Raw genomic sequence first — 24,173 nt, 5'->3', positions numbered from 1 at the left:
AACAGGGGAATTCTAGCAGACGTTGCTAATCAAACGCCTGGAATTGACAGGGGTGATTGTTCTTTTGGCTGAGCCAGAAATCTAGAGTCCACCAGACACAGGCTGGAGTGCCTTCCTCGTCTCGCCACACACACACACACACAGCTTTGATGATGCCCTGCCCATGAGAGGTGATTACTTTGGAGACCAGCAAGTATTGAAATCCCTGAGATTCAGACCAATATCACGGTGGGTATGGGCGGGTATAGGGACTGCCCATGCCTGAACATAGATCCTTATGATGACAGAGGGCAGCAGAGATTACCACAGAGATAGCCATGATATAGAGAAATTACTTTCTTTCAAGGATTACTTCCCCCCACCCCTCCTCTGTCTTCTGTTTGAAATCTATTTGCAGGCTGACTGCAGGATAGGAAATGACAGGCATTTGGTAGCAGTCGGGGTGCTGTTGGGGTGATGATTGGAGAGAGATGTGTGTAGTCACCTCTGATGATGGTTGTGACGACAGGAGATTCGTCTGGAGTTCCAGAAATAGTCTCTCGTGGATTATAGGCATAATGACAGAAAACTGACAAAATTATATCTGTGTTTACCTCTGGGTTGAAACAATTTCTATATCATAAAGCAAACTTCAGGGCATAGAACATTAGGTAAAGATGGAAAAATGGAAATAAAACAATCACTTATGACCTTGCAGGTAGGTTTTTTTTTTTTAAAAAAAAAAAAGATTTATTTAATAAACAGTAGAACCAGAAAAACAAACAAAATACCTAGATAATGACCACCTAGATTTATTTAATGCCTCAGATTTTCCATGAACAGTTCAGAATTGCTGAGAAGAGATAAATGTAATGAATATACACAGAAATAATATTCACAAATAAAATCCTCTACATTTCAAATTTTTTAGTAACTTGAAGATATGGAATTACGTTAAGTAATTATATGATTTGATACTTCTCAGAAAGTTACATTAACTGTGATCCCATAACAGGAAAGCAAAAATGGAATATAAAATAGGAGTTCAAGCAAGCTATGAAAGATGAAAGCACATGAAAGAATGTGTATGTTTATTATTATTATTAACATCATCATCATTTTTAGGTTATGTATATGTTTTTCTCTGTGTAAAGTGACACATGCATGGGTGCCCATGGAGGTCAGAAGAGTGTGTTACATGTCCTGGGGCTGGAGTTGTGAGTGCAGGGACTCCACTGGGTTCCCTGCAAGAGCAACAAGTGCCCTTCACCACTGAGCAGTATGTCTAGCTCTATGAGTATGTTTTTGACAATATTAAAACTTGAAGATTTTATGTGACTGGTTGGTGAAAATTATAATTTGTAGGAAATGAACAGATTTAAAAAACAAAGACTTTTAAACTTTTTGTTTTCTTGTTCATTTTGGAAACAGAATCTTGAATTTGGCCCAGAGTGGCTTTGAAGTGGTACTTTCCAGTCTTATCCTCCTCAGTGCCATGATTTCTTGTGTGTACAATGATGCTGGTTCTGAAGTTAAACTTTTATCTTCTGTATTGAAATGAGAAAAAGGTTTACCTGATTTACTTTAATTATATTACTTTTTTGTGTTTAGTTAAATTGATTAACAGTCAGAATCTTGTCACTTCTTGTGTGTCTGTCTTATGAAGAGAAATGAGTATGTTTTATGACCATTGTTCTATTTTACAGTGATCCTATTTAAATTTGTATTTCAAACCATTCATATACTTGATAAATGTGAAATTATATGTTTGGTCTAGAAGAAACTTTAGGATTTCTACAGTGACCCAGACATTTAAAAAACACAGATCTATGTTTATAGATGCATTATTAATATATTCTCATAGATTGTTTGATATCCATATGAATCTGACATATTTTTGTGTATATTTAGCATGTTTACGTACCGTCTATTGGTATTACACCCATTTTCTTTGCAGTTTTCTGATAGAACTAAAGAATTTTACAAACAGGGTTTTCTTTGAGTATCTGGATATTTTTTTGTGAAAAAGTTTTACAAAATGTTTACTGATTCAAATCTAAGATAACTGAATCTTTTTTTTTTTTGATCCCCTAAGTTTAGATTTTATTTTTCATGTAGTGCATAGTTGCAAGTCATATAAAAATGTCTGTAGGATGTTAGCTTTGGCCTACAAAACAGATGAGATCAAACATAATAGTGAACTCCTCATAGCCTGAATCCAACTCCTTTTACATCTCTTGGTTGCCCAAACACAGCCGCAGAAAGGATTACAGTTTTGAGTCCCAGTCTTTCATAATGCCCCATGATGAGGGATCAACAATAAGGACAGGTCTACCTAAGTAGCCAAGGGCAAGAAAAACCCAACTACAGGATTGTTGTGCAGTGATGTCTTCATATAAATCAAGCAGAGACAAAGCTAGAAAATTGTCTCCATCAAAATGGATTCACTTTTCTCATCTATATCCATATAAGATTATGGATATAGTAGAAAACCAGGAAGCCAGCCTTCCTTAGAAATTATGCTTATGGATACCGTGATCTAGGACATAACAGCATCCATAAATATGAAACAAAGCTCTGTGTTGTTGAATACCTCTAGCCCATGGGAATTTTGTCACAGTAGTCTGAGCCGATTAATTAGTTATGTTTGCTGCACCTTACTGTACAGCCTTGTTTTTCTACTTTAAACCTGACACAGTCATTCATGGTATTTTTGCTCAGGTACCATTGCATCTTTTCCTTTATTTTGTGCTTGATATTCCTGGGAATATTGTGTTTAGCCTCTTCTACAAACCTTTTTCATGGTGATCTATGGAAAAAATGACACTTTGGAGGAGAGCTGCCAAGGAACCAAATCAAAGACCGTGTGCATCCCAGTAAGGCCTGAAAGGTCCAGACAACCCCTCTATAACCCAAGAACTTTTTGCCTCCCAGTATTACACCTGCATTGTGCAGACTTCTCTGCTGTGGTAGACTCACTTCCCAGGGCTTATGTTTTTGTCCTAGGCTAGGTTTGTATAGATGGCTTTGTTAACAGGTTACAGAGTCTCTCCAGAGGGCACTGGAATGCAGGAGACCCTAGAAACAGGAGATTAGGTGAGACTGGCAAATGCAAGAATCTTGTTAATCCAAACATTTCTAAATGCTGAGCTTTGGTTTCCAGTATCTCCACAAAACATTGGGTGGGTAAGGACAGCCTGGACTTACCGTGTTTTTCCTAGTAACACTGTGAATGAGTTTTAGCAAATGATTTTAATTCTCTGTGCTTTCTGGAAAGTCATGAGCACATGATATACATATATATTATGACCCAATGTGTATGGTCAGAATTTTATTGCATGGCTAATCTAATATATTAATTTTATTAAAGGCAACTTTATTTTAGCCTTGCTGCTTCCTCACAGAGTCTGGAATGCATCAGGTGATAATGAAATTGTTTGTCTAGGTTGCACAAATGACTGAAAAACACCTAAACTTGAATTGCTCAATTTTGCTAAACTTCTCACTTTGGCATCAAGATTCAAAAGATTAGAGCAGAGAAAAAAGTTTTTATTTCCATATGGATTGTAGAGACAGAAGGAAGGCCATCAGAGGGTGGCCCTAAAGAGCTAAAGGCACTTAGTTCTCAGCAATGATCTGATGAATCCAGTTCAGGTAGTTGCAGACCTTGGTGTAGACACCACGTTTCCCTTCCCAAGCACAGCCATCATCCCAGGAAACAATACCCTGGACTTGTCCATTGCAGACCAGGGCTACCAGAGAAAGTCAAATGGAACAACAAAGATAAGATATTTAGACTTGGTTATCCTTTGAGGAATAAAGGGATTCAAGATGTTCTTCCATGTTCCCAGAATATGTTTGCAGGCCATTGACCCTCCACAAAGAACTGACTATCCTTAAAAGTCCAGTTTTCGATTCGTTCAGTATCCCTATCTGTATTACTTTGTTTGTTTTTTGTGTCCACCTCTTTCTTCTGCAGTTGTTGTATGGGAGGGTGCAGAAAAGAGTGAGGACCACAGAGATCTAATATGACTCACAAGCTCTGTCTCTTACATATGGACTCCACCCCACAGCACAAGGCCGCTGGGGTTTACAGTTTACCCAGCATCAGCTCTTTGGCCCTTTACCCATAATATTCATCATCACATCAAAAGAGAAAACCAGTGTACATTTTTCTCAAAGCCCTTCTTAACCTTCCAGATTGAGACCCAGGTACAGATTTACCTTTTTCTGTTTCAGACCTAATAAAACCATGGGATGACTAAGGAGTCTCATAGGATCAGAACACTTTATCTATCAAGCATAACTCTGCCTTTGGCCAAACTGAAATTTAAGCCTAGAGGATAAAGTGATTTTAGAGCTTAAAAATGTGAATATTGGCTACTTACAGATGGTGACAGTGAGCAGCAGACAATACCCATTGGTCAGTGATGAGCGATTCCCTTACATATGTGAGATCCAGCATCAGTGACACTTGGTAGGGGACAGAATGCTTCTGACAAGTGTAGCCCCCAATGATCCTATCATCATTCTCCTCAGTGAGGAAGGAAGCTGTGAGAGAAAAGTGAGGATCTCTCTGTTACATGGTTCTATCATATTATTTCATGCACCATGAAGTTATATTTCAAGCTAAGGACAAAAGAGATGATAATGCTCTCCTGTATCACACAGTCAAGACCTATCAATGTGATGGTTAACTTTTATTGATGACTTGTTTGTGAGGTTATTTCTATGGGGGTTTAACTGCAGAAGGAAGATTCACTCTAACCACAAGTGGTGTCATTTCATGGGGTAGGGATCCAGACTGAACAAAAGGGGGAGGGGGGAAAGCCTGATGAGCATCAGCTCTAACACTGTGCTTCCTGACTGTTGGCATCATAGAGCCCTCTGTCTTACCCTCCTACCACTATTATGAGCTATCCCAAGCACAGCTTCCCTGCCAAGACTGGTCATACCCTCTTCAACATGAGCCAAAAGAATATTTCTTTAAGTGGCTCCTGTCTGGTTTTGTCTCAATAGTGAGAAAAGTAGCTAATATAACTGGCTTTAGGTAATCATTTTGATTATTCATTATTCTGCACCTTGAACATAGACTCTTCTTCTTCTTCTTCTTCTTCTTCTTCTTCTTCTTCTTCTTCTTCTTCTTCTTCTTCTTCTTCTTCTTCTTCTTCTTCTTCTTCGAGGCCAGCCTGGTCTCCAAAGTGAGTTCCAGGAAAGGTGCAAAGCTACACAGAGAAACCCTGTCTCGAAAAACCAAAAAAAAAAAAAAAAAAAAAAAAGTAAGGTAGAAAATGACAGAAAAAGATAAAAAAGATATACAAAGTTGACCTCTGGTCATCACATCCACAGGTGAGTACTCCAGCACACACACACACACACACACACACACACACACACACACACACACACACACAAACACAAACAAACAAACCTTCCAGGAGTTTTCCTGGTGTATGTTTGTAATAGTTGATAAAAATGTTAAAATGGAAAGGGTACCTCCATATGTTAATAAAAAGGAAAGTTTTAAAAGCCATGAGATTATTCTGTTCTGTAAAGAAATCATAGTTTTGATTTTTTTATTTAATCAACTTCTTTCTTGGAGTCTAGAATAAGTAGCCATGTCGTTTGGCAATTTATGAATTCTAGAATATGAGTTCTAGACTAAGGTCTATAGTGAGTTTCAGGATAATCTGAACAAACTATAGGTGAAATTCTTGTCTCAATGAAACAATATCCTTTTGTCCACAAACACAAATGAGAGATAAAATCTACTTGATTTTTTAAAATTATTATCTGACTATCCTTCTAACATCAAACAAGTCACTCATCATTTTCATGTTTCCCACTATCTTTAAGATTTCTTACAGCCCACATACATTTAATTTAAAAATGTTAGTTCTATTATTCAACACTGATGGTTTTTAGCGGTGCTCTTACCCTGCAAGGAAAAGTCCTAAAACATAACAGAATCCACTAACGAGTTTAATTAAGACAAGGAGAAAGGGATAGATGTGATCAGGCCTGCTGAAAGAACATGTGTGTGAAGGGGGAGGGGGAACATGGGGCCCATCTTTTAAGGGCCAGTTCCAGGCTGCGCACACAGGCCCACATGGCTATTCCACACATGTGCATAGATCACGTGGTCGTGCTGCATGATTATGCGACCATGCAGCTGCAGGGCCTGGGTTATGTAGGATGTATGACCCAGAAATGACTAGGCAGAAATGATTAAGTGTCCTGCAGGTCATGTGTGACCATGGGGACGTGGTTGGATTTCCTATCAAATACTTCAAATAATTTTAGGAAAGAAATTTCTAGACCAGGATACAAATTCATTACATTTTTACTGGTTTTACATAGGAAAGGTAAGTATTAAATTTTAGTAATAAAATTTTAGTAGCATTAAAAATTAATTCAGTAGTATTAAAAATATACTCATCTCTCTTTATCACAACTGTATGACTTGTGAGTTTATATTATAGAGATTTCACTTAAAAAGTTATCTGAAAGCACAGACCAAGATTTTTATCAATGAGAAATAAAATATTTTCATCTGTTGGGATTTCTTGGGTAAATAAGTGTCCCAGTGTTCAGGGCACTTAGGCTTTGATGATCACGGGCCCATCCTAGAAGTCAGTGGAAGCGTGTGTGTGTGTGTGTGTGTGTGTGTGTGTGTGTGTGTGTGTGTGTACTATTCTTCCTCTTCTGTTATAAATTCCTGGAATCAACATGGACATTTAAAACAACTTTTGATTTTTTATGAGGCCTCCTCTCTGAATCAATTCTTGATGCCATGAATTTCCACCATTGTGAAGGTCTAGACTTTACAGGCTCCATCTTAGGGAAAGGGCCACCATCTCAGACTACTTGCTGTACTCAGTTCCAGGAAGGACCTCAGGAATGTGCCATGACAACTCGAACAGATACAGAGCAGTATTCTCCTGCAGACATCCTGTCTGCAGTTTATGGCCCTTGAAGATATCTAGGTAATCCTGCTGAGCAGTCCAGATAATCCTGTTCAGCAGGTTGTGGTTCCCCATCAAAAGTCTAACCCAATGGTTTCAAATGTGGTTCCTTGCCTAAAGTCTAGACCAATAATTTCAAAAAGTCACCTTGTCTCATATCCCTTCTACTCAATCCCAAGTTGCCAACTCCCAGCTTGCAGTTTTTCACTATAAAAACTCTCTACACCTGGGCTCATGGCTGCTGCCACATTTCCTTACATCTGCTGTGTGGTGGCCCAGGTTGAACCTGAATAAAAGGACCCTTATGTGCTTGTATCAGAAACCAGCTCCTTGATGGTCTCTGGGGGTTTTGAGAAATGGGTACAACACTATCAAGTGAGATTTAATCTCTAATAAGCATGGGTACTGCCGGGCGGTGGTGGCACACGCCTTTAATCCCAGCACCCGGGAGGCAGAGGCAGGTGGATCTCTGAGAGTTCGAGGCCAGCCTGGGCTACCAAGTGAGTTCCAGTAAAGGCGCAAAGCTACACAGCGAAACTCTGTCTCGAAAAACTGAAAAAACAAAACAAAACAAACAAACAAACAAAAAAGCATGGGGCATGGGTACTATACACTCGCATCTCTGCCTTTTAAGCTTCTTGCTTTCAGCCCTTACATGCAGTGAGCATTGTTGATTTTTCCAGCACAAAATACAAACTTACAATTCTGACACTTGCAGATTAATTTGAAAGGCTCACCAACAGTTCTCAGGAGAACAAAGAGGAACATCCTCATGGTTGCTCACTGGGTCAGGACCAGGCAATAAGACTTTTTTTTTTTTTTTTTTCTCCACAGCTGTTGCTGTTTGTCATGGCACAGGTGTGTGGGTTCACACGTATCTGGTGGAAAGAAGACTCAGAGGCATCTTAACAATGAATCTAGCCTTTCATGGCTGCAGGGGTGTCCAGTCTGGAAGGACTGAAGCACCTTCCCTTCACCTCAGGCATTTTTAGTTCTCTCCATTGTGATTTAGCTAGTTAATTTCCATATGCTCAAAACAACCTGAAAGGAGCTCCTTAAAATACAATGCCAATTACAAGTTCCTCAATTTCTCAGGTAGCAAGATTTCCTGGGTTTCCCCCAAACCAAGTTTTTCATAGGCTTTGTATACTTAGGAGACTCTCAGACAAGAATCACATAAGGTGGCTAGAGAAACAAAAGGGATCTATTAAACAAAGGATGGAATAGGGCTAGATGTAACTCTCTGGAGCCAGACCAGGTGCAGCTCAGCAGAAATGCAGCCACACACAGCCATCAATGACACCCATGGTCTCAGGTGCCAAAAACGTGATTTCACTGGAAAGTCACAAACTAAATTTAGATTCCTATTCTATGCTGGCTTTTTGGAGCCCAATACCTATGGTGAGATACCTCACACATCCTGGAGGCAGGGGGAGAGGCTTGCACCTGCCTCTACTGAATGTACCAGGCTCTGCTGACTCCCCATGGGAGACCTTACCTTCTTGTAGGAGAGAATGGGGTTTGGGCTGGGGGGAAGGCTGGAGGGCTGGGAGGAGGGAAGAGGGAGATCTGTGATTGGTATGCAAAATGAATAAAAAGTTTCTTAATAAGAAACATTATAAGAGCAACATTGAGAGAATAAATAAGGAATCCTTAAGAAAAAAAAAAAAAAAAAAACTATTCCATGACAGGTGGAGCATAATTCAAGACTTAATTAACATTACCCAGAAAGTTATGGGAATGGAAATTGCAAAGCCACCTGGTGGGAACTAGTCCTCCTAAAACTTATTGGTATGAGCTCACAGATAACAGCTAAAAGTTCTCAGATTCTCAGCAAATATCTTGATAGTTGTTTTACTGACATGTGAACTATTTTACAAGTGATTATCATAAGGACAGAACTCTTGGTATATCAGCTGCTTTGTCTTAGAGTAATTCTGGTATGTCATGGTAATTGTCATTATTCATGGGACAGATTGTTCTCCTGGTGCAAGTTATCATTTTATGATTTAAAATATAGTAGATTAAGAGGAAAAGCAATGTAATGATACTAAGTTTCAATTATCTAAACCTTATCAAGTTTAAGGATGTAGAAATCCCACTTACATGGAGTTTCAGTATCCCTGAAAACAGTGATCTGTTTATCTGTGGATAAGAAGGAAAATTAATGGATGGAAAATTCTAGAAAAAAAATAATTCTTAAGTTTGAAATAACTTTGGCCACTCACAGTGGCACATGTTTTTAGTCTCTGAATCTGAGAGGAGTCAGGGAGATTAAAAATTTCAGTCTGAGGAAGGAATGGGGGTGAGTTGAGGGGGGAGACTGGAGGGGCAGGAGGAGGGAGGAAAGGGGATCTGTGGTTGGTATGTAAAATGAATAAAAAATTTCTTAATAAAAATATGTTCAAAAAATGAATATGAGTCATCACCAGTTCAAGGCCAATTTCAGCTTTATAGAGTGACCTTGTGGCAAAACAACATGGTTACAATACATTATAGTGTTGTTCTCATTTTATCAACAGTTAGTCATGTTGCTTTTTTACTTTTAATAGCTATAAACTCAACTTTTATTTTATATATAAATAAATTAAATTCTTTGTGATATTTTTACAATTTAACTTGTCATGTATTTAGTGGAGGTCCTGAAATGCATTCTCCATGTGTAAAGGCTATGAGTGCATTCTATTTCTCTGTATAAGTTTATTTTCCTGACAGCTATGTGAGAGGCCGATTAAACTCGTTAAAGAGGTGAATATGAGGGACCAAAGTAGTAGGGTGCTGTACTTGCAGCACACAACAAGTACTGGTGGAATCAGTCTGTGTTCTTGTCAGATCGGTTCAGAATTGTTTCTTTATCAATGATAATAGTTATAGAGTTTCTACCATAGAAGAAATCCAATGCACCTAATGCAGCCTGAGAGACCAGCTCCCAGAATGGCTCCAGGGTTATAAAAAGAATGCGTCAGAGTAGTGAGGGCTTAGGAACAATTCTTATCTATCTGAGGGAATAAGACTCACACATATGTATATACTGATGGTCATCCTATTTATTTCTCTTAAGTTCTCTTCTTTCTTTGTTCTACACAGCTTATATATCCAACAGAAAGCTGTAGATAATCTAAAAGATACATTTGAGGGCCACATTATATTTCTTGAGAAAATGATAAGAAGCAGAGCTACATGAAATTAGCCTGTCAGCTTTCTGATTAGTGGGGCAACTGTGGCTGTGAAGGAGGATCCAGCTGTTTTGCTATCTCCTAAGAAGAGAGCCCATAAAGGGACTTCAAATTTTAACTATTGATGAGCCTAGAAAATAGAGGATTGGGCATTGTATTTTATATTTTTTTCTTTTTCTTTCTTCTTCTTCTTTTTTTTTTTTTTTTTTTTTTTTTTTTTTGGTTTTTAAAGTCAGGGTTTCTCTGTGTAGCTTTGTGCCATACCTGGAACTCACTTTAAAGAGCAGGGTAGCCTCAAACTCACAGAGATCCGCCTGGCTCTGCCTCCCGAGTGCTGGGATTAAAGGCATGCGCCAACACTGCCTGGCTGTATTTTATATTTCTAAGTGTGATAAACATTCTAGGAAGGGATGGTGGATGGGAACAGGAGGGACTGAGATGGCTGAGTGGAGGGAGGGACAGAGACAGAGAACAATGAAAGAGATATCTTGGTAGAGGGACCCATTAGGGGGCTAGGGAGAAACCTGGTGTTAGGTAAATCCCCAGGAATCCATAAGGATGACACCAACTAAGACTCCTAGCAACATTCTAAAATAGCATTAAAGGTGTCAGTATCTCTCAGACTTAGATTGCTATGCTGGCTGGGACATGTGGTCTCTTTGGTTCCCAGAATCATGTCAGTCAGCTCTCAAATCCCAGTACATGCAGAACAAAGATGTCTAACACCTCTTTCCTCTACAGGCACCTGGCTTACATGCATGCACATCCACATAGGCAAACACATATTTGCAACTGGGAAAAAAAATCTCAGAATTTCTTCATCTTGAGTTTTCAATCACTAAGCACCATAGAGATTCTCAGCTTTTAAAAAATTAAGAAAAAAGTAAGGAAGACACAGCACTGTGTCTTAGGGCATACAAGACACAAGGCATCAGGACTGTCCATGCTGAATTTCAGTTTGTCAAAGAAAATACTTGGATAACTTGATAATGTGTAATAACTGCAGTTTTAGGTATCTGTCTTAAGTTATAAATATACAATCTACCATGAAGCAAGTCTGAACAGGTGTGTATGGTAGCTATGTCTTAAAACAAATTGTATCTTAACTATTAATAAAGCATTAATAGTTATTTTGGAAAAAATACTGATAATTATAAGACATTCAAGACGGTATCCGCTATATTTCACACACTATAGAAGGAAGGACATAAGTAAATCCTTATTGTCAGTAGAATATTTATTTACACTGTTCTCAACTCTCTGACCTTGTTCTAATTTAGCAATAAGTTTTCAGAGAGCATCAAATAATAGAATGCAAGAATAAAACATTCACAGGGACAGAGCAGGAGAAAATATATTTATTCTAACGTCATTTCAGGAGGGGGAGGAAAGAGAAATGGATAAGGAACTGGTGATTCACAAAAGGGAAGAGAAGTCAGTTGGCAGCCATGGTCTCCTGAATCCAGCTCAGGTAATTGCAGACCTTGGTATAGACACCAGGTTTGCCTCTCAGTGCACAGCCTGTACCCCAGGAGACAATGCCCTGGATCTCTCCATCGCAGATGACAGGGCCACCAGAGTCACCCTGGTCAGAGAGGAAAGATCATTACCATATGCTTATGCTGATGTGAACAAATGGACTTCAAGAGGCTTTCCCCTTATCATGGCGCTAGTGTGGCAGGTATTGACACCCTGAGGAGCAATGCAGACTCCATGTCTATCGACTTGTCCATTTCCTTTCCTTGTTCACAATTTCTCTATAACTGTGTGTTTCCTAATTGACACACAAGATCAGGAGAACCTGAGGGCTTCGGGTACTACTTTCTGTAATCCTTGCTGTCCTGCCAGAGTGGCCATATCCCATAAGACAGCTTCTCAGAAATTTGTTTTTATGTGATATTTACACCACACCATCTTCTGTACATATTTTACCATTGAGCTTAATCATCAATATCACAATGAGAAAACCTGTTTGATCTCTTGTTTTTCATCACAGGCTTTTGTAATCCAGCATGAAATCTTCCAGACATATGTATAGGCTTCTCAGCCAGGAAAAACATACAGAAGAAAATAGAGTGACTGCAAGTTTTGGAGAAGGACTGAAAGAACACTCACATCACAAGAGTCCTTTCCACCCTCCAGGAAGCCGAGGCAGAACATGTTGTTGGTGATCATGCCTGGGTAGGAATTTCTGCACGAACTGGCAGAAAGAACAGGGGCTTCCAGACACTGAAGGATTTCTGGGTATTTGCCTGTTGTGAGCAAAAATGGAAAAACATTCTGTATCTTCCATGAAATCTCTAATTCTTTCAATTTGCTAAACATTTGTCATTTAAAAGTACTTTTGATTTCTTTAGAAGGTGTTTGATTTTATTAATTTTAACTAACATGCTGTTCTTTTCATGACAATATCATCAATGGCTTAGACTTCAAATACTGAGACACGGTTTCCTCCAAGTGGTAGATACCTCAGGGAAAAACAAAAACTTGGGCGTCTCTTCTACTTCTCACTTGAACTTTCACTTCCTTCACATCACTGATTACACCCACTAAATACCTCAGCATCTTGCTAATAGCTTATTCTTGTTGTGTTTTCCACATTGTCTCAGAAAAGCAGTCTTCTGGACTTTAGAGAGTATATTTCAACGTCACCCATATTGAAAACTTTTGGGAGTATGGCTCCCAGTGAGTATTTGGGCAAATGGCCACCAGTATACCTTTCATCTTTCACATTGTGCACATGGAACTTAGAGTCATTGACACTTACCTCCAAGGTTCACAGTGTTTCCCCAGCCAGACACAAGGCACTGAGCACCTGTAGATGGGCAGGATGTAGGCAGAGAGATTGTGGACACTTGAGAGTTGAGGGTGGCAGGTGACTTCAGTTTAATCAGCAGGATGTCATTGTCTGCAGTGGTCTTGTTGTACTTTGGATGGCGGATTATCTTTTCTGGATCAATGAATTGCTCACCACCCTCAAGCACATGAATATTGTGTTCTCCGAGGCGAACCTGAAGGCTCCTGCATGAAAAGGTTAAGGATTTCTGAGTATCCCTGTTGATCTGTTTCTCTTCCAAGCTCAAAGTTCAGAGTATAAGAACACAAACACCATCTTCTTTTTTTTTTTTTTTTTTTGGTTTTTCGAGACAGGGTTTCGCTGTGTAGCTTTGCGCCTTCCCTGGAACTAACTTGGTAGCCCAGGGTGGCCTCGAACTCACAGAGATCCACCTGGCTCTGTCTCCAGAGTGCTGGGTTAAAGGCATGCGCCACCACCGCCCAGCTACAAACACTATCTTCTTAAACCATTTAGTCCAACAAGGACTATGCAGTTAAGGTAGTATTATGCCCTACCACCAATGTACAGCATAGAGGATTCCCTAGGGTGTGTCCTGTAAGTACAGATTTATAAAGGGCCATCCCTTGGAGCTGGTAAGAGCGGACTGATGGGCCTTAGGTTACAGGAATTTGAGTATTGTTCCCTTACCATCCCTTATAGCAGTGAGCTGCAGACAGTACCCATTGGTCACTGATGAGGGAGCCACCACACTGATGGCCATCGCCATCATTCAAAGACACTTGGTAAAGAATGGAATGTTTTGGACAGGCATAGCCTCCAATGATCTTGTCATCATCATCACCACCAGCAGGGAAAGCAACTGAGGAAGGAATTTGAATCATTAGCACAAGACTTGTCTCAAACTTAGTCTTCTACATGATGTTTGTACAGAAAAGACATGTACCTTCTTGTTGAGTAACATATGCTTGTAGTATTTGAAAGGTATCATTTCCTAACTTTAGCAGTACTCTTTTGATATCACTGCTTATAGAATCTAAACATGAAAAGGTTATCTTCACACAATTGCAATATATGTGTCTGTATGTGTATCTCTCTCTGTTTCTCTGTCCCTCTCTGTCTCTGTCTCTCTCTGTCTCTCTTTCTTTCTGTCTCTCTGTCTCTGTCTCTGTCTCTGTCTCTGTCTCTCTCTCTCTCTCTCTCTCTCTCTCTCTCTTTGTAGCATAGTGCCCTTCTGGAGGATAAAAACAATTTCCAAGTGACCACTCCATCTGTTGATTGCATGGCTCCCAGCGTTTTTTCTGAGTCCTCAGACTTAGGGGCAAACACCTGTATAAGGATCAATTTTCCAGGCCAGATAATGTACTTTAATATTTTTTAGTCTTCTTTATACCTAACTGTAGTGGGTAACCATTCCAGCTTTGATCTGGAAATTCCAACCCTCATTGAGGCTTTAGCAACTGTCACATCTACAAGGCAGGGCCAAAGGAGGCATGGAGAGACCTGAGATCTGAATGGGCCAGCATGCTCTCTCTGTTCCTGGACCCTAGATGGTGGAGGTTGACTGAGCAGACCTCCAGAGAACACTGCTGGACTTAGATACACCTTCCTCAGACCCCATGACCTACCTTTCCCTTTTTTGTAAGTTACCCACTAAATAAATCTTCATTTTAACTACGTGGAGTGGCCATAATAATTTCACCAATACCTAACACAGATGAAGATTGAATGAGTTAATTTTTTGGATACAACTTTTATATATCATTTAATCACCATCCTATGATTTTCTTCCTAGAACTTCCTTTTATTCTAATTATCTACTGGACATATATCAATACATTTAGCATTTTTAATGAAGACTGGTTTCCTAGTTTTGGAAAATAATATTTTATTATTCATACTGAATTCCATAATTTTATGTGTTTTATATTGATGATACCTGCCCCAAATTTTCTTATAAAGACTGTAATGAATCGCTCTGGGCCATACATTCCAATAGTTAAAATTAATTGTGAGGTTTCCAAATATAAGAAAATTTACTAAACCAAAAGCCATTTGAATCCTAAGAATTTAGTTTTAAATTTAGAGATTTTGATAAAAAAATAAATTTTTGTTCTTCATTATTGAATGACAGTATAATAAAAGACTGATTTCATTAGTAACAATTTTGAGAGACAGGGTCTAAGGTTTTTAAATTGTGGGTAATAGTATATCTCTTGTAGTTATAATAACTCTGTGTAAATCAGCAGACCTTGATCTTCCATGGACTCTGGATTTAATTTTCTCACCGTCTTCTTGGAGCAGACAGTTATTCCAGTTATTTACACTACCCTATAGAGAGGGAAGGCACACACTTGTGTCACGTGTCCTTTCTTTTCCTGACTAAGCCATAGAACACATAAGTGTAGGAAACAGTGTTGATGGGTCACTTGAAGGTCCTTGCACATGGAGTATGTACTCAAAATGGTCTTTACTGTTTTCCCACCCACAAATCACAAACTTGCATGTATGATAGAATCCTTGTGAAACATTCCTTTAAAGACTCACCAGCAGCTCCCAGGAAAGCAAAGAAGATGAAGATCTTCATGGCTTCTCTGTGTGTCTGGAGTAGATACTAGGATGAAGGCTTTTCCTTCGCAGCTATTTATACCTCTAGTTTTGGCTTCAACAGCCAGGACCACAGTGCCAAAAAGGGTGATATCATTGAACACACAAAAACACAAATTTAGAGTTCTATGATTGATGGAAGGTGATTCAGCATCAAGTTTCCACATCCCCTTTCCTCCCAGTTTTCCATAAAGGTAATGGGAATGGAGGTAACAACTCCAGCTGGTGGCTATGCATTCTTCTAGTAGGAAAGCACACTGTAGAAAGACCAAAGGTCAGGTTCAAGGTTTCCAGATATCTAGACACAATTCACAGGAACCCTGTTCCCTTGGGAACTTAGAAATGTGTCTTCTTTATAAGTACAGCCTTGTGCATTTCACCTGCTTTTTTAAAGTAATATTGTGTCTTTTACAATTAAATACTTTTCCCTAAGACTTGTCTGAGATTTCAATTTGCAGTTTTCTTTCTATTGTGAGAAACAACATATTTCCTATGGATAGAGATGTTGTTATTTGTTTAAATTGTGTTGGTTATAAATTAGAAACATAAAGCATGGAAAAAGCATCATCTCCTGGTATTTTATTAGCGATTATGGAAACATAAACTGAGGAATAATGATTTTACTCATGATCTTGGTTTGAGGGTATAGTCATCATAGGCCTTGGAAGCAGTTTATGGATGTTGGCTTAGGATTGTGTGTGTTCTTGTTCACATTTGGGCAGGTCAGGAATTAGTGATACAAAAGAAGTGAAACTGTGTTCATCACTCATCCATGTCTTCTAGTAGTGAAGGATATGGAGCCTGGATCCAATAATTTTCTGTAACCAGGTTAGCTTCCCTGTGGTGGGAGATAGACAGCAATCCAGCTGTTGATCTAGGATCCACAACCTTGTTATGGTTCACTGCATAAAAACTTAAACATTTTAAATGTCATATGCAGCAGATCTCAAAGAGGATAAAGGACTACAATTTCTTATGTACATCTAGAGTACGCCTACTTGATTTCTAGTTACTTTATAGAGACTCAAGCCTGAAATCATGTACAGGAAGCTAGATGAATCCTTTTCTAGAATTAGTATTCTATATGACCATTATTATCACAACAGAAGATTTAAACATATATATATATATGTATGTATATATACACATATATATTTGAGATAATATTTATACCTTAAAAAGTTTTAAAGATCAAAATAAATCCAAAGTTATGATATTATTGTCATTAGAATAGACCCTGAGTTTTGTTTTTTTTTTCTGTCCCATATCAGGTGGCTGTTCTGACAGGAGACAGAGATTTTGGATTCTCTTTTAACAAGCGTGGTTCTGTTGAGAAGGAGAGAGCCATGTGCCATTTCTAAAACCAGTTTTAATTTTTAATTGAGCTGGGACCACAAAAAGACCATTTGCCTTGTATGTCTGTAGAAAAGAGCAGAAGCAAACATTTGAAAGTTTTATGAAATTTTATTCTGTTAGAAATGATCCATATTATTACTCTTTTTCTTCAGAGATATTCTCAGGATGATTTGTCCTTTTTCCTCATATGTCTCATTTGTTCAGTAGTCTTTAGATTCCTTAGTTTAATATTTTTTTCTCTTGGGAACAGGGAAACAAAACCTTGCCCCAACCCTAACTTTACGGAGTTTCCCTTTTGTCAAGTTATAGTTGATCAAGTGAAAGGTATTTGTTAGTCTTATAAGTTAGTTTAGACTGAATGGTCATGCTGTTTGATGAACTGTCATCTCTTCTAATCAAGAGGTCTCTCTTGTTCAAATCTAATCTTTAGCAGTGTTGATGGTATCCATAGATTTTCTACTCCTGTGGAAACAAAAGCAAAATCTCTTTCCCAATGTAACACATATCCTGGTTTTTACTCTGATGTCAATACATCTTAAAGTATACAGGCTGATTTAATTCAGTAGTTTTTTTCTACTCTCCACTGTTTCCCTGCAGGTGTTGTTCCTTAACTGTTGTTCTCATTTACATTTAAAAGATTTAAAGTTAATAAAGTGTTGTGCAATCTATATCTGGGGGTCTTTATTACTTCACTTTGTTTATTAGGCATATCTTCTAAGGTACAATTAGATATTTCTATAATTGCTTGCCATATAGGGTTGTATGGTATATCTGTAATATGTCTTATGTTGTAATATGCAAAACTCTGTTTCATTTTACTAGAGACTTAGGCTGGAGCAATGTCAGTCTTAGTTTGTACAGGTATCCCCATGATGGTCATAACTACTAATAAATGTGTAATTACAAAAATCAGCCTTTTCAGAATTCAAAGAAGTTGCATATTGAAATACTGACTATGTATCTATGGTATGGTGTATTTTTTAATTTTCCAAACTCTGAAAAATGAAACACGCCCATCAGCCAAATTTTGTTTCTTTGAGTACCCTTTGTGTTACTTCCTGCAGGTAGTGTAGTTTGGTTACACCAAGAACAAGTAGTTCATTTCCTTATAGTTTCCTTGGCTTAATGTCATTTGATGGAAAAATCTTTTTTCAAATCTTTGCAATTAACATAGTGTTTCTTATGAAATTCTGAGGTTTTAGCACATTTTTAGCTATTCCTACCAATAGCTATCAATTTTATCATTACTTTGTGCTACAGGGCCTGGTAGACCTGTATGGGATCTGATATTTGCATTTTAATCAGCTAGTGAGATCTGATCCTTATAATGCTAAATTATAGATTGGGGAAACTGATTACCAATTATTTCTAATGGCTGTTCTACAAAATATTGACACAAGATGGGGCTGTTTAACACCCCTGAGGAAGAACTTTCCACTGATATCTTTTAACAGGCTGGGAATTGTTACAAGTAGGCCCTGTGAAGACAAATTGTTCTCTATCTTGTTCTTGAAAAGGCATAGTAAAAAAATCAGTCTTTTAAATCAATTACTGTACTATATCATTCTTTTAGGTAATAGAAGGCAAGTGAATTTCAGACTGTAAAGAGCCCATTGGCTGGATCACCTTATTAATAGCTCTTAGATCTATTATCATTCTCCATTTTCCAGATTTCTATTTAATGACAATATATGAGAGTTCCTAGGACTGGTTGATTCTTCAATATTTTGAGCATTTAGCTGCTCCTGTACTAGCTATTCTAATGTCTGTAATTTTTCTGGTATCAAAGGCCATTATTCTACCTTGATAGGTTTGTCAGTTAATCATTTTAATGGTAGAGCTGTTGGTACCTTTGAAAGTTCAGCAGCTGTTGTGCCCTGCTTAAGTACATCATTAATGGTTGGTGACTATTCTTGATAATACCTTTTAATAATTTTTAGGAGCATATGTTAGTTTATGGTTTGCTTCTGAGATTGGAGGAATGTTAATCTGTGTTTTCAATTGCTGTAACAAATCATGTCCCTATAAATTCATTTCTATGTAAGCCACATAGGGCTTTACTTTTCCTTTCTGTCCTTCTGACCCTATACACTGACCCTATACCCATATACAATCGTGCACTCTGTTTTACTTGAGATAAATCCCGATCCCTAGAAGCTGAATATTTACCTCCTGAAAAGACCAATTTGGATACCAAGATTTTGGTGCTATTATTGATACATCTGAACCTGTGTCTACCAAAACCTCAATTTTAAAGAAATTTATTTCTATTTTTAACATTGGTCTTTGATCAATTATAGAAGTTTGCCAAAATACTTGTTTCATGACCTCTCCTGAAAATTGTGTTTTATGAAATGAAGCTGTTCTGTCATCCAGAGCAGTATGGTTTTTTATGTCAGGCATTAAGTCTTTTAATTGCTCCATGGGGGAGTTTCCCCAATTCTGAAAGGGCATGATTAAAGCAAATTTGACAAAAGGGCCTGCAAGAGGCTGCTAAAATGTTTCCTGATAGCAAAGGGTTACCTTGCCTAGCCCATATTGATCTGCAGTCATTCATCCAACTTTGACTTTTGCTATACCTTTGCATATTCCAGAAGGCTGGGACCTCTGTTCAGATTATCTCTAGAAAAACCATTTTTTTTTCTAGGAACGACTCACCTACAATTTCTTTTCAGATGACCTGGTTTACCACAATTAAAACATCTAACCTTTTGATTTTTCTTAAAATATTAGAAATCACTTCACCTATTCAAATATCATCATAGGCATGAGTTCCAATATCATCTATATTTCTAATCCATTCATCTATTGGTGCCCATCATCCCTTTAATGGTCTAATCACCCCTTTACATTATGAATTAGTGTTTTCAAAAGCCAAAGATTCAATTAATATTTGTCTAACTTCTTGATCTGATATCAGCCTATTTATATCTGAAGTCCATCTTTGTAAAAAAAAAATCAGTGAAGCCTTCTTTTTTGGCCTTGTATAATTTTAATAAATGACTCAATCATTTTTCCTGATCCTTCATCCCTGTCCAAAGAATTTAACACTGCAATATGGCATAGAGTCAAGTGGGTCCTGTGGGAGCCTGTTCTTGGGTTCATTGTGCCTTTACCCAGCAGGTCCACATAGAGGATGATTAGGACCATGGGCCTGAGTGCAGGTGTCTGAGATGGTCTGCACTTGGGTGTGCTGGGGGATGGTCTGTATGTCAAGTTGCTCTGATTGGTCAATAAATAAAACCTGATTGGCCGTGGCTAGGCAGGAAGTATAGGCGGGACTAACAGAGAGGAGAAATAAAAGAACAGGAAGTCAGAAGGAGACTGCCTGGAGCTGCCGCCAGGACAAGGAAGATGTAAAGTACCGGTAAGTCATGAGCCATGTGGCAAGGTATAGATTTATGGAAATGGGTTAATTTAAGATAAAAGAATTAGATAGCAAGAAGCCTGCCACGGCCATACAGTTTGAAGCAAAATAAGTCTCTGTGTTCACTTGGTTGGTTCTGAGCGGCTGTAGGACTGGCGGGTGAGAGAGATTTGTCCTGAATGTAAGCCAGGCAGGAAAACTCAAGCTACAGTCAAGATGTGATCATCAAATGTAATCTGTCTTTGAAAATCAGCAAACTGGGCCCAACTGAGGATCTCTTATTGGGAAATTTCCCTATCTTTAGCCCTACTTCATTGTTCTATGACCCTATCTTCTTCTCTACCATGTTTTCCATTGTAACCAAAGACCAGCTCCAATACAGCTGTACCTAAATCTTTCCAGTCTTGTGGAATAATTCTCTTCCAAATGGCCCATGAATTTAAATTTAACATCTGCTTTACAAAGGTTGAATGAATATCTCAGGAAACTACTGCTTCCTTAAATCTCTTCATATCTAACATTTCTATATGATCCCAATTAATTTACAAATTGCTTTAGGGATGGCTACCATCTAGTGGTTGTTCTTGAAAGGTAGATAAATTAAGGTTGCTTTTCTAATAATCTTGGGCCATCCTTCTTCAGTTTCATAATGTAATGGTGCAGTGGTTCTGCACTAAAATGCCTCTGTGCGTGAACATTTTTCTTAGTTTAATTAGTAGGTCTTTCTAAGGATTGTATCTTATCAGTGAATTTTTTGTATTTGGCACTGATATCAAACAAGTTTTGTATCTCTGTAAACATCATGTTATGTGACAACTTAAGAGAAGACAGCCTTATCAGGGCTTGGTGTTTGATAAGTTTGAGTCTAATGTTACTTGGCTTCATGTAGGTGGGTAGTAAACTATGGTGGTAGAAATTGCTGGCAGGGGAGATCCATGACTTTGTAACAGGGAGAAAACAAAGAATGAGAACATATTAGGACTAGATATAACATAGAAAGTTATGGTCCTGTATGCTACTTCCTCCAATTGTACACCACCTCCCAAAGTAGTCCTATAAACTGTGGAAGAGTTATTTAACACACAAGACTGTGAGGTACATTTCATAGTTGACCAACAAATTTTTGAAACTGACACCCAAAAGCTCATGCATGTTTCATAGTGAGAAATGTATTTAGATCATTTCCAAGAATGCCGCAAAGTTTAAAACTGGAAAGGTAGTATATATGCAAAATCTTTATGTAGACAAGATATTGGCACATATTTGTAATGTTTGTACTTGGTAGGAGTGATGAGATAAGGGTAATCAGCCTTTCAAGTCTAGCTTCAGATACAGAAGACTTGAGGCCAACTTGGTCCACTTTGGTCACTTTGGGCTCACTCTCGATTAAACAAAGAATAGTGTATGCTAAGGCTCAAGGAAGCTTCTTCATTGTGAATTCCTTCAAACTTAAAATCACATTGCATTCTTCCAACAACCAATGTACAAACTGTATTAAAACAAATGGAATAAGACCAAAGCAAGGAAAGAACAGATCACAAGGTAAGACCAACACTTAAAACCAAAAGCAGTAAAATCCTGCAGCACCAAGTCAGCACCCATGACATATGGTGCCTTGACATGAGCTAGTAGACCTACAGACTTGCCATCTTTAGCACATTTGACCAGGCTGTCTCTCTTCATTTTGGTCCACTCAGAACCTTCAGCTTTTTTAGGCTATATATTCCATTGTCCTTGCATTTTTAAGGTTTATATATCAGTGCTAAGAAATAGTTTTTACCATCACAGAAGGAAGAGCCCTACTCGTAATGGATTCCCACAGTTATTATGAACCTGTATGCTTGTTCTGACTCCAAGGGTTTCCTTTGAAATCTGTTTGGAAGCACTGATGGAATTGTACCACTCTCATTCTGCACATTTGCACAATAATTATCAAATGAATGACCTCAAATTTTGCTCCAACTTCAGCTATGCCTAAGATCACATAGATCCTGTTAGAAACTTTTTACAACCTATGTAGCTAACTGTAATAAAAACATACTTAAGGAAACAATTTCCTAGATCGCTGTGACTGAGTCTATGTCTGAAGGCATTCTATTTATTGTTTTATGTTTATTTTTCTCTCACATATTAAATCTCAACCACAGCCTCTCCTCCATCTCCTTCGCCCAGTGTCCCCTCTTTCCTTGATCCACTGATATTCTGTTTCCCTGCAGAAAAGAGCAGTCCCCCTAGGGATATCAACTGAACTACACATAACAAGATACAATACGACTAGGCATAAATCATCATAAAAGCCTGGACAAGCAGTCTAGTAAGAGGAAAAAGATTCCATGTATACGCAAAAGAGTCAGAGACACCCTTTTCCCATGGTTAGGAGTCCACAAAAACTGCAAGCTAAAGAACCACAATGTGTATGCAACATAAAGGTCTGAGTTTGTTGCTTCACTCTTTGTGAACCCCTATATGTTCTGCTCAGTTGATTCTCAATTGATTCATGTTCTTCTGGTGTCCTCAACCCCTCTGTTTCCTACTCTCCTTCCTCCTCCTCTTTTTCAGAGTTCCAGAAGCTCCATCTAATATTTGACTGTGAGTCTTTGTAACTGCTCTCAACACAACAGCTTGAGGAAGTCTCCTTGATGACCACCGGGCTAGGTACCCATCCTAAGAATACAGCAGAACATCATTAGAAACCATTTATCGACTTTCTTTTGTAGTCATGTTTGGTTCTACCCTAGGTATCTGAGCCATCCAACTTCAGGATCCTGGTCATCTATGTCAGGTATGGGCTTCATCCTTGATATGGGACCCAGGTAGAACCTGTCATTGGTTGCTCACTCCCATGAGTTCTAAGCCACAATGGACCCAGAGTATCTTGCAGAAAGGGCAGGTTGTGGGTCCTAGATTTGGTGACTGGGTTGGTGTTCAACTTCCCTGACTGGGAACCCAGCCTGATTTCAGAAAATGCCTGGTCCAGGCTCCATATCCTCCAGTACTAGGAGTCTCAGACATAAGGGAGAAAGGCTATGATTGCAGTTCACCTTCTTTTGTGATCACTCCTTCTTAATCTGCCCAGATGTGAAAAAAGAACACACACAATCCTAAACCAACAGCCATCAACTGCTTCCAGTGCCTATGTTGACTATACCCTCAAACCAGGATCCAGAGTAAAAACCATTACTCCTCGGTTTCCTGTACCATGGTTTTCACAGTGATGACAAAATAGCTAACAGAATACTTACAGGTGAAGCTTTTTCTCAGGCTTTAAGTTTCTATTCCCTAACTAGCATAATTTACTAATAACAACACCCCTATCCATAAGAAATGGGTGGTTTCTCAAATTTTTTTCTATTTAGTAATAAAATAAGGAATAGCTTACAATTGTTTTCAAATTTGTTCTTTTTTTTCTATTTAGTACAGGTTGTTTTTTAAGAATAGGAAGATAATATCAAATTGAAATCTAAAACAAACCTTACAAAAAGTATATAATCATAAAAGACATAATATTAGTTAAACACAGCAGGTGAAATGCACAAGGCTGTACTATAAAGAAGACACATTTCTAAGTTCCCAGGGGAACAGGGTTCCTGTGAATTGTGTCTAGATTTCTGGAAACCTTGAACCTGACCTTTGGTCTTTCTTACAGTGTGCTTTCCTACTAGAAGAATGCATAGCCACCAGCTGGAGTTGTTACCTCCATTCCCATTACCTTTATGGAAAACTGGGAGGAAAGGGGATGTGGAAACTTGATGCTGAATCACCTTCCATCAATCATAGAACAGAACTCTAAATTTGTGTTTTTGTGTGTTCAATGATATCACCCTTTTTGGCACTTGTGGGCCTGGATGTTGAAGCCAAAACTAGAGGTATAAATAGCTGTGAAGGAAAAGCCTTCATCCTAGTACCTACTCCAGACACACAGAGAAGCC

The 24,173-nt window shown here is 38.4% G+C and overlaps 1 protein-coding gene across 1 annotated transcript; it reads right to left on the bottom strand.

Moving 5' to 3' along the window:
• Positions 1-12,119: 12,119 nt before the first annotated feature.
• On the bottom strand, positions 12,120-15,515 carry LOC114684455 (trypsin-4-like). Its single transcript, XM_028859045.2, has 4 exons — positions 15,462-15,515; positions 13,605-13,776; positions 12,888-13,138; positions 12,120-12,372 (listed from the first exon to the last, which is right to left on the bottom strand). Exons 1-4 carry the CDS (start codon positions 15,499-15,501, stop codon positions 12,164-12,166), a joined length of 672 nt encoding a protein of 223 aa, XP_028714878.2. The 5' UTR covers positions 15,502-15,515; the 3' UTR covers positions 12,120-12,163.
• Positions 15,516-24,173: the final 8,658 nt, after the last annotated feature.

This window comes from Peromyscus leucopus, chromosome 3 (genome assembly GCF_004664715.2).
Source record: "Peromyscus leucopus breed LL Stock chromosome 3, UCI_PerLeu_2.1, whole genome shotgun sequence".
Taxonomy (NCBI): domain Eukaryota; kingdom Metazoa; phylum Chordata; class Mammalia; order Rodentia; family Cricetidae; genus Peromyscus; species Peromyscus leucopus.
This window is presented reverse-complemented; position numbering and strand designations above follow the sequence as displayed.